At 45.3% G+C, this 15,412-nt stretch overlaps 1 protein-coding gene across 2 annotated transcripts in view; it reads left to right on the forward strand.

Moving 5' to 3' along the window:
- Nucleotides 1-15,412, forward strand: part of slc26a10 (solute carrier family 26 member 10) — a 72,514-nt gene that overhangs the window by 22,884 nt on the left and 34,218 nt on the right. For both annotated transcript variants that reach the window (XM_043682076.1, XM_043682077.1), the window contains exons 7-11: nucleotides 2,151-2,298; nucleotides 6,153-6,266; nucleotides 7,122-7,199; nucleotides 8,755-8,850; nucleotides 9,826-9,932. In XM_043682076.1, coding sequence (XP_043538011.1) covers nucleotides 2,151-2,298; nucleotides 6,153-6,266; nucleotides 7,122-7,199; nucleotides 8,755-8,850; nucleotides 9,826-9,932 — 543 coding nt within the window. The remainder of the gene's footprint in view (nucleotides 1-2,150; nucleotides 2,299-6,152; nucleotides 6,267-7,121; nucleotides 7,200-8,754; nucleotides 8,851-9,825; nucleotides 9,933-15,412) is intronic.

Below are 15,412 nucleotides of genomic sequence, written 5' to 3' on the forward strand. Positions count from 1 at the left end.
GAGCAATGTTCTAATGCTCCAGCTTTCTCCATCATGAAGGGAGAGCGCAAGAAAATAATTCTCCGAGTAAACATCCATTTCGACATTGCCCAAATGCGAAGCACTTTATCTAGATCAATCGCTGAAAGAATTCACTTGGGCCATGCATATACAACTTCACATTGAAATGATATTCTGTATGCAGAGAAGGGGACGATATGGTTAGTCATCTTTATACCTTTGTTGGTGAGCTTGGCACTGTGGTGGCAGAGGGTCTGTTTCGTTTGATATGCATTTAATGAATTATAGGATCCCAACAGTGTGGAAGCAGGGCATTTGGCCCATCACGTACATACCAACCCTCCGAAGAGCATTCCACCCAGACCCACCCCATCCCTGTAACCCTGCATTTCCCATGGCTAACCCACATATCTCTGGACAATTTACCTTGGCCAATCCAACTAACCTGCACATCTTTGGATTGTGGGAGGAAACCACAGCACCCAGAGGAAACTCACACAGGTACAGGGAGAATGTGCAAACTTCACACAGACAGTTGCCCGAGGGTAGAATCAAACCTGGGTTTCTGGTGCTGTGAGGCAGCAGTGCTAACCTCTGAGCCACCGTGCTGCCCTAGTTTTGACAACTTTTTTTTTTCCTTGTTTACAAAATGTTTTGTTCCTTGCCTTATAAGTACACTGGCAGCCTCTCATGACTGCATTCAGTAACTGACTTCCACGATTAAAAAGAAATAAAGTTATGAACTATTGAGCCAGATTTCAGTCCAGGATCTAACTTGTCAAGTACTGTATTAGCTTCGATTTGGAGATACCGGTGTTGGACTAGGGTATACAAAGTTAAAAATCACACAACACCAGGTTATAGTCCAACAGGTTTAATTGGAAGCACTAGCTTTCGGAGCGCCGCTCCTTCTATCACCTGATGAAGGAGCGTCACTCTGAAAGCTAGTGCTTCCAATTAAACCTGTTGGACTATAACCTGGTGTTGTGGGATTTTTAACTTTGTATTAGCTTCAGCTGGGATCATAACAAATGGATAAATTGAAGGGAAAGCGACCTGGGAGAATCAGACAAGGAATGATTTTGGAACCAAGTGCATGGCAGGCTAAACAGAAATTGCTGGAAAAGCTCAGCAGATCTGGCAGCATCAGTGGAGGGAAATTAGAGTCAATGTTTCAGGTCCAGTCACCCTTCTTCAGAACTGTGTTAACTGAAACGTGAACTCTGATTTCTCTCCAAAGATGCTGAGCTTTCCCAGCAATTTCTGTTTTGGTGTCTGATTTCCAGCACCTGCAGTCCTTTCACTTTTCATTTCAGGATAGTTTGGGATAAAGTTGAATCCTCAGTTTATGAAGTGATGGTCATCCATCTGCGGGCTGAAGATGTCAGAAATTCGGGGCACTTTCTTGGCATCTTGCAGTTCACTCCCTACCAACAAGTACACAGCGCCAACTTGCACATGCTAACGGCACGGCTCCCATTGAGGGTGAAGTTGGTTTTGGGCAGCAGCGTGAAATGGGGGATGATAAACTGGCATCTTGTTTGACACCACACCTGACGTCATCATGCACTGGGCCTGTAGCAGATGGCTGATACACCACCTCAGAGGAAAGGGAAGACCCTTTAGAACAGCGATAAGGGGAAACTTCTTCAGCCAGAGAGTGGGGAATCTGTGGAATTCATTGCCACAGAAGGCTGTGGGGGCCAGGTCATTGAGTATATTTAAGACAGAGGTAGATAAGTTCTTGATTGCCAAGCAGGTCAAAGGTTATAGGAGAAAGCAGGAAAACGGGGTTGAAAAACCTATCAGCCATAATCAAATGGTGGAGCAGACTCAATGGGCTGAATGGCCTAATTTCTGCACCTATGGTCTTATGTCCAATGAACAACTTGTTGCCGAAGGCAATCCTATGCACTTCATTGTATTTTGAATGAAAAAGATGAGCTGGAAGTGATGGCTAGGAAATCTGAGGAAGGAATATGAAAGGAATCTCTTTGGAACCATGTGAAGTTCCATTCAGCTTCTAACAGTCAGCGTTAAAGGGGACCGAAACACATGTTAAGCCTTTTTATTTTGTCTATTAGTTGCCTTTTACCCCAACCTATCTCAAAAGACAATGAAATAATGTCTTCTCTTCATTTTCTTCCTAGATTCCCAAAGCCCCAGTTGCCAGCACTGGGGAGCATCCCAAGTATAATCGGAGATACCATTGCAATTACCTTTGTCGGCTACGCTGTGTCTGTATCACTGGCTATGCTCTATGCAGACAAGCACAGATACAAGATTGACCCCAATCAGGTCTGTAGCATCAAACTACAAATGAGCCTGATTCAGTCCTCACTTGGTGGTCTCTTGTCCGATCGGTGCTGGATCCACTGCTGTTTGTCATTTATATAATTGATTTGGATGAGAATATGGGAGACATGAGGAGTAAGTTTGCGGATGACACCAAAATTGGTGGTGTAGTGGATAGTGAAGAAGGTTATCTCAGAGTACAAGGGGTTGTTGATCAACTGGGCCAGTGGACCAAACAATGGCAGATGCAGTTTAATTAAGATAAATGCGAGATGTTGCATTTTGGTAAGACAAACCAGGGCAGGACTTGCACAGTTAATGGTAGTGCCCTGGGGAGTGTTGCTGAACAGGGAGACGTGGGGCTGCAAGTACATAGTTCCTTGAAGGTTGTGACACAGTTATCATAGGGTGATGAAGAAGGCACTTGGCACGCCTGCCTTCATTACTCAGAGTATTGAGTACAGGAGTTGGGATGTCATGTTACGGCTGTACAGGATATTGCTGAGGCCACTTTTGGAGTACTGCATACAATTATAGAGTCATAGCATGTACAGCAAGGAAACAGACCCTTCGGTCCAACTCACCCATGCCTACCAGCTATCCTAAATTAATCTAGTTCTGTTTGCCAGCATTTGGTCCATACCCCTCTAAACCCATCCTATTTATATTCTGGTCGCCTTGCTACAGGAAGGATATTATTAAATTGGAAAGGATGCAAAATGATTTGCAAGGATGTTACTCAGATTGGAAGGTTTGAGCTAAAGGGAGAGGCTGAACAGGCTGGGGCTGTTTTCCCTGGACCGTCGGAGGCTGAGGGGTGACGTTATAGAGGTTTATAAAATCACGAGGGGCATGGATAGGGTGAATAGCTAAGGTCTTTTTCCCAGGGTAGGGGAGTCCAGAACTAGAGGGCATAGGTTTAAGGCGAGAGGGGAAAGATTTATAAAGGGACCTAAAGGGCAACCTTTTCACACAGAGGGTGGTGTGTGTATGGAATGAGCTGCCAGAGGAAGTGGTGGAGGCTGGTACAATTACAACATTTAAAAGGCATCTGGGTGGGTATATGAATAGGAAAGGTTTTGGAGGGATATGGGCCAAATGCTGGCAAATGGGACGAGTTCAGTTTGGTAAACCTGGTCAGCATGGACGAGTTGGGCTGAAGGGTCTCTTTCCATGCTGCATGACTCTATGATTCAATGAGGTACATAGATAGGAAGGGTTTAGAAGGAAATAAGCCAAATGTAGGCAAGTGAGGCTAGTTTAGTTTGGAAAATTTATTGGCATGGACAGGTCTGTTTCTGTGCTGTATGACTCTCTGATTCTCAGATGTTTAAAGGAGTTGATAGGCTGAAACTATTTCCTCTAGTGGGGGCAGTCAGAACAAGGGGGTGAGGAAACCGTGAAAGGAGAACCAGGCCAGTCAGGAGAGAGAAAATCTGAAATGTTCTCCCTCCAAAATGCTGTTGATGCTGGGGGTCAGTTGAAAATTCAATGACTAAGATTGACAGAGTATTCCTCTTGGATAAAGGGGTTTAACGGTTATGGAATTGAACTGGGTAAATGGAGTTAAGATGCAGAATTACTGATCTAATTAGATTGTAGCATAGCCCTGAGTAGCTGATGGCCTCTTCCTGTTCCTGAACCCTTCCTTAGCCAAGTAAAAATCAATCTCAGATATGTTAATTGACTCATTGTCCTCTTCCCTGTGCTCCCAAGAGGCTTTTTCAAGTTGTAGGCCTTATTGGAAAGGTCTCCATTAGTTGGCCTCATTGTCCTTGAATGAGTGGCTTGTTGAGCTATTTCTGAGGGAATTTAAGAGTCAACCACTTTGCTGTGCTAATGTAGACCAGACTGGGTAAAGATGGCAAATTTCCTTCCCAAAAGCAAGGCCATTAGTGAATCACATGGGTTCTTGGGGCATTTGTGGTCACCATGGCTGAGATAAGCTTTATATCCCCGATTTTTAAAATTGAGTTTAAATTCTACCAGCACAGCAAGATTTGAACATTATCCTGGGTTGCTAGATTATTAGCTCAGTGACATAGCTAATAGGCCACTAGTAACATTTTGCACCTGCCCATGAATTAAGGGCAATAGGAATAATCCAAGAAATTACAGATCTGGTGAGCCTTACCTCATTTAGGATTTACTCAGATTGTTAAAAATATGGATTTATTAGTGATAGGCAGCATGGCTTTTGAGAGGTCGTGTCTCACAAACCTGATGGAATTTTTTGAGGAAGTGACAAAGATGATTGATGAGGGCAGGGTGGTGGATGGACTTTAGCAAAGCCTTTGACAAGTTCCCTCATGGCAGGCTGATACAGAAGATGATGTCACATAGGATCTGCAGTGAGCTGGTAAATTGGACACAACTGGCTTGGCCATTGAAGACACAGAGTAGCGGTGGAAGGGTGTCTGTCTGACTGGAGATCTGTGACCAGTATAGTTCTGCAGGGATCAGTGCTGGGACCCCTGGTGTTTGTAATATGTAATATTACATATGTATATACAGAGGAACCTCGATTATCCAGCATTCGACTATCCGAATATCAGATTATCCGGCAAGATCGCAAGGTCCCAGTGCTTGGCTAAACTGTGTTAGCCGGCATTTGATTATCCGAACATTCAATTATCTGAACAAAATACTCCCCACCCATGTCATTCAGATAATCGAGGCTCCTCCGTATAAATGAATTGGAAGATATAGGTGGCCTGATTAGTAAACTTGCGGATGACACAAAGGTTGGGGAGCTCTGGACAGTGAGGAGGATTACCAGGAAATACAGCAGGATAGAGATAGGCTGGAGACTTGGACGGAGAAATGGCAGATGGAGGTTAATCCCAATAAATGTGGCGTGATGCATTGTGGAAGGTCTCATGCAGGAGGGAAGTATACAGTAAATAGCAGAACCTTTAGTAGCATCAACATACAGAGAGCTCTCAGCGTATAGGTCAACTGTTCCCTCAAAGTGGCAACAAAAGTGGATAAGGTCAAGAAGGGGTATGGCATGCTAGCCTTCATCAGTCAGGGCGCAGAGTATAAAAATTGGCCAGTTATATTGCAGCTGTATGGAACATTAGTTAGGCTACATTTGGAATATTGTGTCCAGTCCTGGTTGTCACACTCCCAGAAGGATGTGGAGGCTTTGGAGAGAATACAGAAACGGTTTGCCAGGATGTTACCTGGATTTAAGTGTACTAGCTATGAGGAGAGAGTGGACAGATTTGGTTTGTTTTCACTTTAACGTTGCAGGATGACCTGATAGCAGTTTACAAAACCATGAAAGGAATGGATAGACTGGGATATTTGGAGTCTTTTTCCCGGGGTAGAAATGTCAATTAAGAGGGGACATAGGTTTAAGGTAAAAGGGGATAAGTTGAAAGGAGATGTGAGGGGCAGGTTGTTTTTACACAGAGGGTGGTCAGGGCCTGGAAAATGCTGCCTGAGGAGGTGCTGGAGACAGATACAACAGCAACTTTTAATAGACAGGTACATGAATAGGCAGAGAATTGTGGGATACGCACTGTGTGGAGGCAAAACATTTTTAGTTTAGAACGGTGTCATGTGTCGGCACAGGCTTAATGGGCTGAAGCGCCTGTTCCTGAACTGTACCGTTCTATGTACCTTTGATTTCCTCAGGGCTTCTCCTGCTCTGTCAGTGGCAGCTTGGCACAAATCGACAGGGTTTCCTGGCTGAACCCCTGCTTGAATGTATGGGAATAGAGTATCCGGAAACCCGGGAAAATACCCTCACCTTTTCTTCACCGATCTTGAATCCTGTAGGCTTTTGAGTTCAAATCATGTTCCCTTCCCAGCCCACATTGCTCTAAGCTAGTTTCCTCCCTGTTTTGTAGGAACTCTTGGCTCACGGAATTTCGAATACCATTTCCTCCCTATTCACCTGTTTTCCAAGTTCAGCTTCATTGGCTACGAGCAGTATCCTAGAGAGTACGGGGAGCTCTACGCAGGTAGGATTATCATCCACACAGGAGTCCCACAGAGTTGGTACTTACAGATTGTTTGACTATATGGAAGGGCTATAACCTTGGAAAAGGGATTTACTAGAATGGCACCAGGGATTTTGTTTTTTAATTCATTCATGGGACAAGGGCATCTCTGACTCGGCCCAGCATTTATTGCCCATCCCTAAATGCCCAGAGGGCAGTTGAGAGTCAACCACATTGTTGTGAGTCTGGAGTCACATGGAGGCCAGACCAGGTCAGGATGGCAGTTTCCTTTGCGAAAGGACATTAGTGAAGCAGATGGGTTTATCCAACAATGGTCATCTTTAGATTCTTAATTCCAGCAGGACTATTTTTTATTGAATTCAAATTCCACCATGGTGGGATTTGAACTCAGGTCCCCAGAACATGATCTGGGTCCCTGGATTAACGGTCCATCGATGTCAATGAAGTATTTTGAACCTGTCGATGTTGTAATGTCAGAAACCCAGCAAGCTCCCACAAACAACAATGTGATAAATAGCCCGCAAGGCTCTTGCCTTGACATCACTCAGGGGATGGATATTGGCCGGGGTGCTTAGAGAGTTCTTCTGCTCCAAGTCAGATAGAACCCTGGGATCTCTTGCTTTCACCAGAGAGGGCAGACAGGGACTTGGTTAAGAGCTCCTTTGAAAGCCTGGACCTCCGGCAGTGAGGCACCCCCTCATTGGCTGTGGCAATCTAGATTTTGTGCTCCAACAGCTCTTTGGTGTGACTTGAAGCGATTAACTCAGGGGTGAGAGTGACGCCATTGAGCCAGTAAGTTACCGCGAAGTTATCATGACTTGTACTCAATTCAATTCTACCATTCTGATTTTGCAGCTTGCTGGATTTTTCACCTGTCTTGTTGTCTTGGTGGTGCTACTTTTGATTGGGCCACTGTTTTACTCTCTACCCAAGGTGAGCCATAGAAATCACGCTAAACTTTGATGGAGATGATGTTGTAATGATAACTAGCTGATGGATGAGTCCTTTGTAGCGTACAGCATGGAAACAGACCCTTCAGTCCAACCAGTCCATGCTGACCGTAATCCCAAACTAAACTAGTCCCACTTGCCTGCGCTTGGCCCATATCCCTCCAAACCTTTCCTATTCATGGACTTGTCAAATGCCTTTTAAATGTTGTAACTGTCCCCACGTCCACCACTTCCTGAGGAAGTTCATTCCACACATGAACCACTCTCTGTAAAAATATTGCTTCTCATGTCTTTTTTCAATCTTTCTCCTCTCAACTTAAAAATATATTCCCAAATTTTGAAATCTCTCACCCTAGGGAAAAGACACCTGCCATTCACCTTATCCAGGTGATTTTATAAACCTCTATAAGGTCACCCCTCAACCTCCAGTGAAAAATTGAAAAATGTCCCAGCCTCTCCAGCCTCTCTTAATAACTCAAACCCTCCATTCCCGGCAACATCCTTCTGAACCCTGTCCAGCTTAATAATATCCTTCCTGTAACAAGACGACCAGAACTGGACACAGTTCTCCAGAAGAGGCCTCACCAATGTCCTGTACAGCCTCAACATGACGTCCCAACTCCTACACTCAAAGGACTGAGCAATGAAGCTGAAAATGTGTTGCTGGAAAGGCGCAGCAGGTCAGGCAGCATCCAAGGAGCAGGAGAATCGACGTTTCGGACATGAGCCCTTCTTCAGGATTCCTGAAGAAGGGCTCATGCCCGAAACGTCGATTCTCCTGCCCCTTGGATGCTGCCTGACCTGCTGCGCCTTTCCAGCAACACATTTTTAGTTCTGATCTCCAGCATCTGCAGTCCTCACTTTCCCCTCGAAGACTGAGCAATGAAGGCAAGTGTGCTAAATGCCTTCTTAACCCCCCTGTCTTTTTCAAAGAATTACTTACCTGAACTCCTAGGTCTCTGTGTCCTACAACACTACCCAGGGTCCTGCCATAAATTGTGTAAGTCCTGCCCTTGTTTGTTTTACCAAAATGCAATACCTTGCATTTATCCAAATTAAACTTTGGAAATGTGGGCTCAAATCCAAGTAGAGTTTAAAATCTTACATGGGAAGTAGGCATTGCTGGCAAGTCTGACATTTCTGCCAATCCCTAATTGCCCTTGAACTGAATGGCTCACTGAGCCATTTCAGGGAACAGTTAAGAGTCAACCACATTGACTGTGGGTCTGGAGTCACTTGTCGGCCCAGACTGGGTAAGGGTGGAAGATATCCTTCACTAGACGATACTAGTGGGCCATAAACTATTATAAATGTAAAGTTATTGTAGGATCTGGACTAGGAAGCTAGTCTCACTAATCGTAACCATGATAACTATCACTGATTATTGTCAAAACCCATTTTGGTTCACGCATGTCCTTTGGGCCTACTCCTGCTCTGAACTTATCTGTTTCTGTAAATGGTAAGTATCATTTGCTTCTGACAGAGAGAGTAAGCAATGTTGAGGGGAGTTAATAAGAATAAATTGCCCTGTTTTTCAGGCAGTTCTGGCCTGTATTAATGTCACCAGCCTGCGCCAGATGTTCCTCCAGTTCCAGGATCTACCAGAACTGTGGAGAGTGAGCAAAATGGACTTTGTAAGTTGTTGAACCTGAGTTCTCTTTTATAACATTGCTCCCGTGACAGAGCCACTTTAAAAAGCCCAAGAACCACCTCGCAAACAATCACCCATGATTGATCATTAGCCATCCCATTTGAGGCGTACAGGTCTACAGTTCCCTGACAGTGGCCACACAAGTGGATAAGATAGTCAAGAAGGCACATGGCATGCTTGTATATATCTATTGGGGCATAGAGTATAAACATTGGCAAATCACGATGCAGCTGTACAGAACTTCAGTTTGGAACAGTTCTGGTCGCCACACTCCGAGAAGGACATGGAGGCTTTGGAGAGGGTACAGAACTGGTTTACTGGAATGTTGCCTGATTTGGAGGGTATTGGCTATGAGGATAAAAGCTTGGTTTGAATATCAAAGGATGAGGGGCGACCTCACAGAAGTTCCCAAAATCATGTGAGGCATGGATAACCTTTTTCCCAGGGTAGAAATGTCAATTACTCAGGGACATAGGTTTAAGGTAAAAGGGGATAAACTTAAAGGAGATGTGAAAGGCCAGTGTTTTTACACAGAGGCTGGCAAGTGTCTGGAATTCGCTGCCAGAGGAGGTGATGGAGACAGCTATAATAGCAATGTTTAAGAGGCCTCTTGACAGATACACGAACAGGCAGGGAATAGAGGGATATGGACCGCGTAGAGGAAGAAGGTCTTTAGTTCAGAAAGGTGTCACGTGTTGGCGCAGGGGGCCTGTGTTCCTGTGCTGTGCTGCTCTTTATTCTTTGAGCCTGATGGCACAGTGGTAGTGTCCCTACCTTAGGCCCTAGTTCAAAATCCCACCTGCTGCGAATACGCATCATAATATTTCTGAGCACGTTGATTAAAATAATGAGGTTCGGGCCTGTAAACTTTCTTTGCTGTACTGTCCTGTGCCTACACAAAGTCTTCATCACGGTCCCTGTATGCACTCTGACAACCATTTGCCTTGTCCTTTTGCAGACAGTCTGGGTGGTCACATGGCTGGCTGTAATCACACTGAATGCGGACCTCGGCCTAGCTGTGGGCGTGACGTTTTCCATGATGACCGTGATTTGCCGCACTCAAAGGTACCGTCGCCTGTTATTGAGGCAGAATTAGTGCCCACGACTTCACTCCCGAACCAAAGCTGACCCCCTCAGGGGGTCCCCACTGGTTCAACTCTTAAAAAATCTGTTGTTTAATGGAAGGGTACATTAGCTGAATGTGCCATGGCTATACCCAAAAGAGGAGAAAGTGAGGACTGCAGATGCTGGAGATCAGAGCTGAAAATGTGTTGCTGGAAAAGCGCAGCAGGTCAGGCAGCATCCAAGGAGCAGGAGAATCGACGTTTTGGGCATAAGCCCTTCTTCAGGAATGAGGAGGGTGGGCCAAGCAGACTAAGATAAAAGGTAGGGAGGAGGGACTTGGGGGAGGGGCGTTGGAAATGCAATAGGTGGAAGGAGGTCAAGAGAGGGCATAGCTTGAAGAATCAGTATGATGGCATGACCTCTGCCCTATTGTAGACCGAAAATCTGTTGCATATTTCATATCTCTCAGAGCTCTTCAGAGCCAACACAGGTTTTTGAAGTGGGCAAGAGGTGTAAATATCTGTGCAATTGTAAAATGACTGCACTTTTGCTGAGTTGACGGTGTGGTGCTGAAAAAGCACAGCATGTCAGGCAGCATCCAAGGTAGCAGGAGAATCAGGCATAAGTCCTTCATCAGGAATTAGCAGAAGAAGCGACGTTTCAGGCATAAGCCCTTCATAGGACTAGCCTGGGATGCTGCCTGAGCTGCCAGGTTTTTCCAGCACCACACTCTTACCTCTGATCTTCAGCATCTGCAGTCCTCACTTACTCCTGCACTTGCGCTGATCCCAGCTCAGCTTCCAAAAACTTCTGTAACCACACTTTAGTCTGCTCAGAGTCCACACCCAGGCTGAACCAATCAAACATAGATCAGTTCCCAGACTCGCATTGTCAAAAGACAGAATGATCAAACAATTGAATACTTAAAAAAACAATGAACTCAGGATAGAAACCGGCAATATGTTTGTGTTGTTTTATTATCTGCTAGGAGGCTTGTGAGAGGCAGAGATTTGTTTGTAGAGACCAGCAGGAGTCGGGGATTTGCGTCGAGAGACCAGCAGGAGTTAGGGATTTCTGTCTGGAGACATGCAGGAGTAAGGGGTTTGTTTGTGGAGACCAGCAGGAGTAAGGGATTTGTTTGTGGAGACCAGCAGGAGTTGGGGATTTGCTTGTGGAGACCAGCAGGAGTTGGGGACTTCTGTGTGGAGATCAGCAGGAGTCAGGGATTTGTTTATGGGGACCAGCAGGAGTCAGAGATTTGTTTGTGGGGACCAGCAGGAGTCAGAGATTTGTTTGTGGAGACCAGCAGGAGTTGGGGATTTGTGTCTGGAGACTAGCAGGATTAGATTAGATTAGATTACTTACAGTGTGGAAACAGGCCCTTCGGCCCAACAAGTCCACACCGACCCTCCAAAGAGCAACCCACCCAGATCCATTCCCCTACATTTCACCCATTCACCTAACACTACGGGCAATTTAGCATGGCCAATTCACCTAACCTGCACATTTTTGGACTGTGGAAGGAAACCGGAGCACCTGGAGGAAACCCACGCAGACACGGGGAGAATGTGCAAACTCCAGTCAGTCGCCTGAGGTGGGAATTGAACGCGGGTCTCTGGCGCTGTGAGGCAACAGTGCTAACCACTGTGCCACCGTGCCGCCCAATTGTTTGTGGAGACCAGCAGGAGTTGGGGATTTGTTTGTGGGGACTAGCAGGAGACAGGAATGTATGTCTGGAGACCAGCAGGAGTCAGGGATTTGTGTGTGGAGACCAGCAGAAATCAGGGATTTGTGTCTGGAGACCAGCAGGAATCGGGGATTTGTTTGTGGGGACCAACATGAGTTGGGGATTTCTTTGTGGAGACCAGCAGAAACCAAGTGTTTTTACCTGGAGACCAGCAGAAGTCAGGGTCCTGTGTCTGGAGCCCTAATGAATAATAAGCATGCTTCAGTTGTGTATAACTGCATTTCTGTGCTGCAATTAGGGACGGGTATCTTAAAAAATCTTTGAGGCAACTGCATTCCCAGGGAAGTGTTAATTGGTTTCATCTGGTGTCCAGTTGTAATTCAAAAGAGCATTATCCCCCTCTACTGTCCAAATTTTCAAATAACAGTTGCCAGTCATGGACAAATGGCACTTTGTTTCGCCCTCCATGGGGTGCAGGGGAGTTATCATCTCATGCCGACTTGGGCCCTGGAGGCATTGAGCACTTCCGATGTGTTTTCCAATTTGGACTTGCAGTGAAAAAGAGACGGGACTTTGTGTTGTGATTTTTGAAAGCAGTATGTTGAAAATTAAGATCAGCCAAATAGTGTAGAGCACTCCTTATTTTGCATTGTGTGGTTTAAAAGATTTGTCTTTTAATCAAATCTTTGTTTTGGTTGAGAAACAATGCTTATGACGAGATTTGATAGTTGGCCATTTCATGTCATTTTTGTCAATATAACAGGGGAACATTTAGCAGCATTTATTCACTGCCACTTATTTTCTGTCTGATTTCACACATTGGAAATGATATTTTGAGTGTTACTCACAAGATCTACGGATCTCCAAAATGTTCTCAGTGGAATTATCGGGATATGCACCACAGACAAGATTCTTGGATCCATTAAGGTTGATCTCAGGAACACAGAAACAGGAGTAGGCCATTCAGCCTGTTGAGCTCGCTCTACCATTTAGTACGATCATGGCTGATCAAACACCTCAGCACCTTTTACTCATGTTATCGTCAACCTCACCATTGTCTGAGTAAAACAACTCGCCTCTTCTCAGCCTGGAAGGGCATCCCCCTTATTTTTAAGTTGTACCCCTGGTCCCAGCTTGACCAACTTGGACGAACGGCTTACCTCCATCTACTTTATCGATTTTAATGAGACCAGCTCTCATTTTCTAATACACTAGAGAATATAAGCTCAGTTTTGCCCAATATCCCAGCATGGGATGGTCCCACCATTCTGGGAACGAGTCAATTGAAACTCAATCGTTATTTCCCTGAGATATGGAGACCAGAGCTGCACTCAATACTCCAGCTGCAGTCTAACCAAGCTCCTGTAAAATTAAAGCAAGATTTCACTGCTCCTGTACTCAAACCCTCTGACAATAAAGGCTGACATTACATTCACCTTCCCAATAGCTTGCTGCACCTGAATGTTGATCTTCAGTGACTTATTAGCAAGGACACCTAGGTCCCTTTATACATTTACACTTTCCAAAATCTTACCATTTAAGGAATACTTCTGAACACCTTTTCCCACATCATATTCCATCTGCCATGTTCTCGTCCATTCAAAGAGTCTGTCCAAATCCTCCTGAAAACAGTTGACATCTTCCTTGGAACACAGTCTTGCTCACCTACAGATTTGGAAACATTGCAAGTGGTCGCCACACCCATACCATTGATCTATATTGTGAACAACTAGGGTCCAAGTACTGACCCCTGCGGTACCCCACTGTCACAGACTGTCAACGTGAGAATGGCCCACACTCTGTCTCTGTTAACCAATCATTAATCCATGGATATTACCTCCTATCCTGAGCAATTTAATATTCTTAAACAAGTTGTCCAGGACATTGGTGAGGCCACTTTTAGAATAATATGTCCCATTCTGGTCACCCTGCTAAAGGAAGGATGTTGTGAAACTTGACAGGGTTCATACAGATTTACAAGGATGTTGCCAGGGATGGAGGGTTTGAGCTATAGGGAGAGGCTGAACAGGCTGGGGCTGTTTTCCCTGGGGCATCGAGGCTGAGGGGTGACCCTATAGAGGTTTATAAAATCATGAGGGGCATGGACAGGGTGAATAGACAAGGTCTTTTCCCCAGAGTAGAGGAGTCCAGAACTAGGGGGCATAGGTTTAGGGTGAGAGGGTAAGATATATAAAAGGGACCTAAGGAGCAACTTTTTCACCCAGAGGGTGGTGCGTGTATGGAATGAGCTGCCAGCTGTGGAGGCTGGTACAATTACAATGTTTAAAATGCATCTGGAAGGGTTTAGAGGGAAATGAGCCAAGTGCTGTCAAATGGGACTAGACTAGGTTGGGATATCTGCTCAGCATAGACAAGTTAGACCGAAGGGTCAGTTTCTGTGCTGTTCAACTCTCTGACTCTAACCTGCTGTGGGGAACCTTATCACAAAACGTCTGAAAATCTGAATATAGTGCATTCGTCGCCTCTCCTTTGTCAATTTTCTTCGTAACATTGTCAGAAAATTCCAACAGGTGTGCCAAGCACGATTTTGCATTCCTAAACACACACTGACCCTGCCTCATCGGTTTATTATTTCCAAGTTCAGATCCTTTGTGATAAATTCTAAATATGAGACACTTGGAACAAATATAAAGCCAACCACATTTTCCTGCACCTTTTCAGTGCCATGGCTTTGACTATTCACCCAGCTTTCTCTCTCTAACGTAAATGTTCCCTTAAACAATGCACACCAATAATTTTTAATGTTTTGGAACTTTCCTCTTCTGTGATTTAGCAACTGAAAAAAAACTGAGCGAGAAAACTATTCTGATGTGACCAAAGACACATTGTTGAAATAAAGATAATTTTTTTTTCCCAAAGCATTCCCTGCCGGTCTGCTATAATGGGAAGGAAGGAACAGGGAAAAGTTATCCAGGTCTCCTTGGTCATTGCAAAAGACCACGGCTGATCTGGAGCGTCGCTCTCTGGCCCGGCCTCAGTCTGCAACCCGAAGCGAATCGATTGAACCCCCCCTTGACCCATTCAGAGCAGCATTTTTGCAGGAGAAAGGTCCAGATGCTCATTGCCCTTTGTTGTCACCCCTGAACCACCTCATTGTAAGGTTAGGACCCCATTGTTCGAGACTCCTCAACCAGATGAAATGAGAGAGACCTGATCAAGAGGTTTCTTTTCTCATCCACAGAGCAGTGGTGATTTGGAATTCACTGCCTGAAACGGATGATTGAGACATACGTCCTCACCACGTTTAAATAAAAACACTTGGAGACTGAGGCCATGGAGCACAGAACAGTACAGCACAGGAACAGGCCCTTCGGCCCACCATGTCTGTGCTGACCATGATATCATTCTAAGCTAATCCCATCTGCCTGCCCATGGTCCATGTCCCTCAATTCTCTGCCTGTTCATGTGTCTGTGTAAATGCCTGTTCGATGTTGCTATTGTATTGGGTTTTACCACCTCCCCCCGGCAGCGTGATGCAGACACCTACCACCCACTGAGTAAAAAATGTTCCTCACACATCTCCTTTACACTTTCCCCCTCTCACGATAAACCTACTCCCCCTAGGTTTGACATTCCCACCCTGGGAAAAAGACTCCGACTACCCACCCTATCCATGACCCTGATAATTTTATATCCTTCGAACAGGCTTTCCCTTCAGTCTCCGAGGCTCTAGTGAAAACAATCCAAGTTTATCCAATCTCTCCTGGTAGCTCATACCCTCCAATCCAGGTAACATCCTGGTAGGGTCAGAGGTGGGGGTAAAAGAGGGGGA

This window comes from Chiloscyllium plagiosum, chromosome 43 (assembly GCF_004010195.1).
Source record: "Chiloscyllium plagiosum isolate BGI_BamShark_2017 chromosome 43, ASM401019v2, whole genome shotgun sequence".
In the NCBI taxonomy this organism is placed as follows: domain Eukaryota; kingdom Metazoa; phylum Chordata; class Chondrichthyes; order Orectolobiformes; family Hemiscylliidae; genus Chiloscyllium; species Chiloscyllium plagiosum.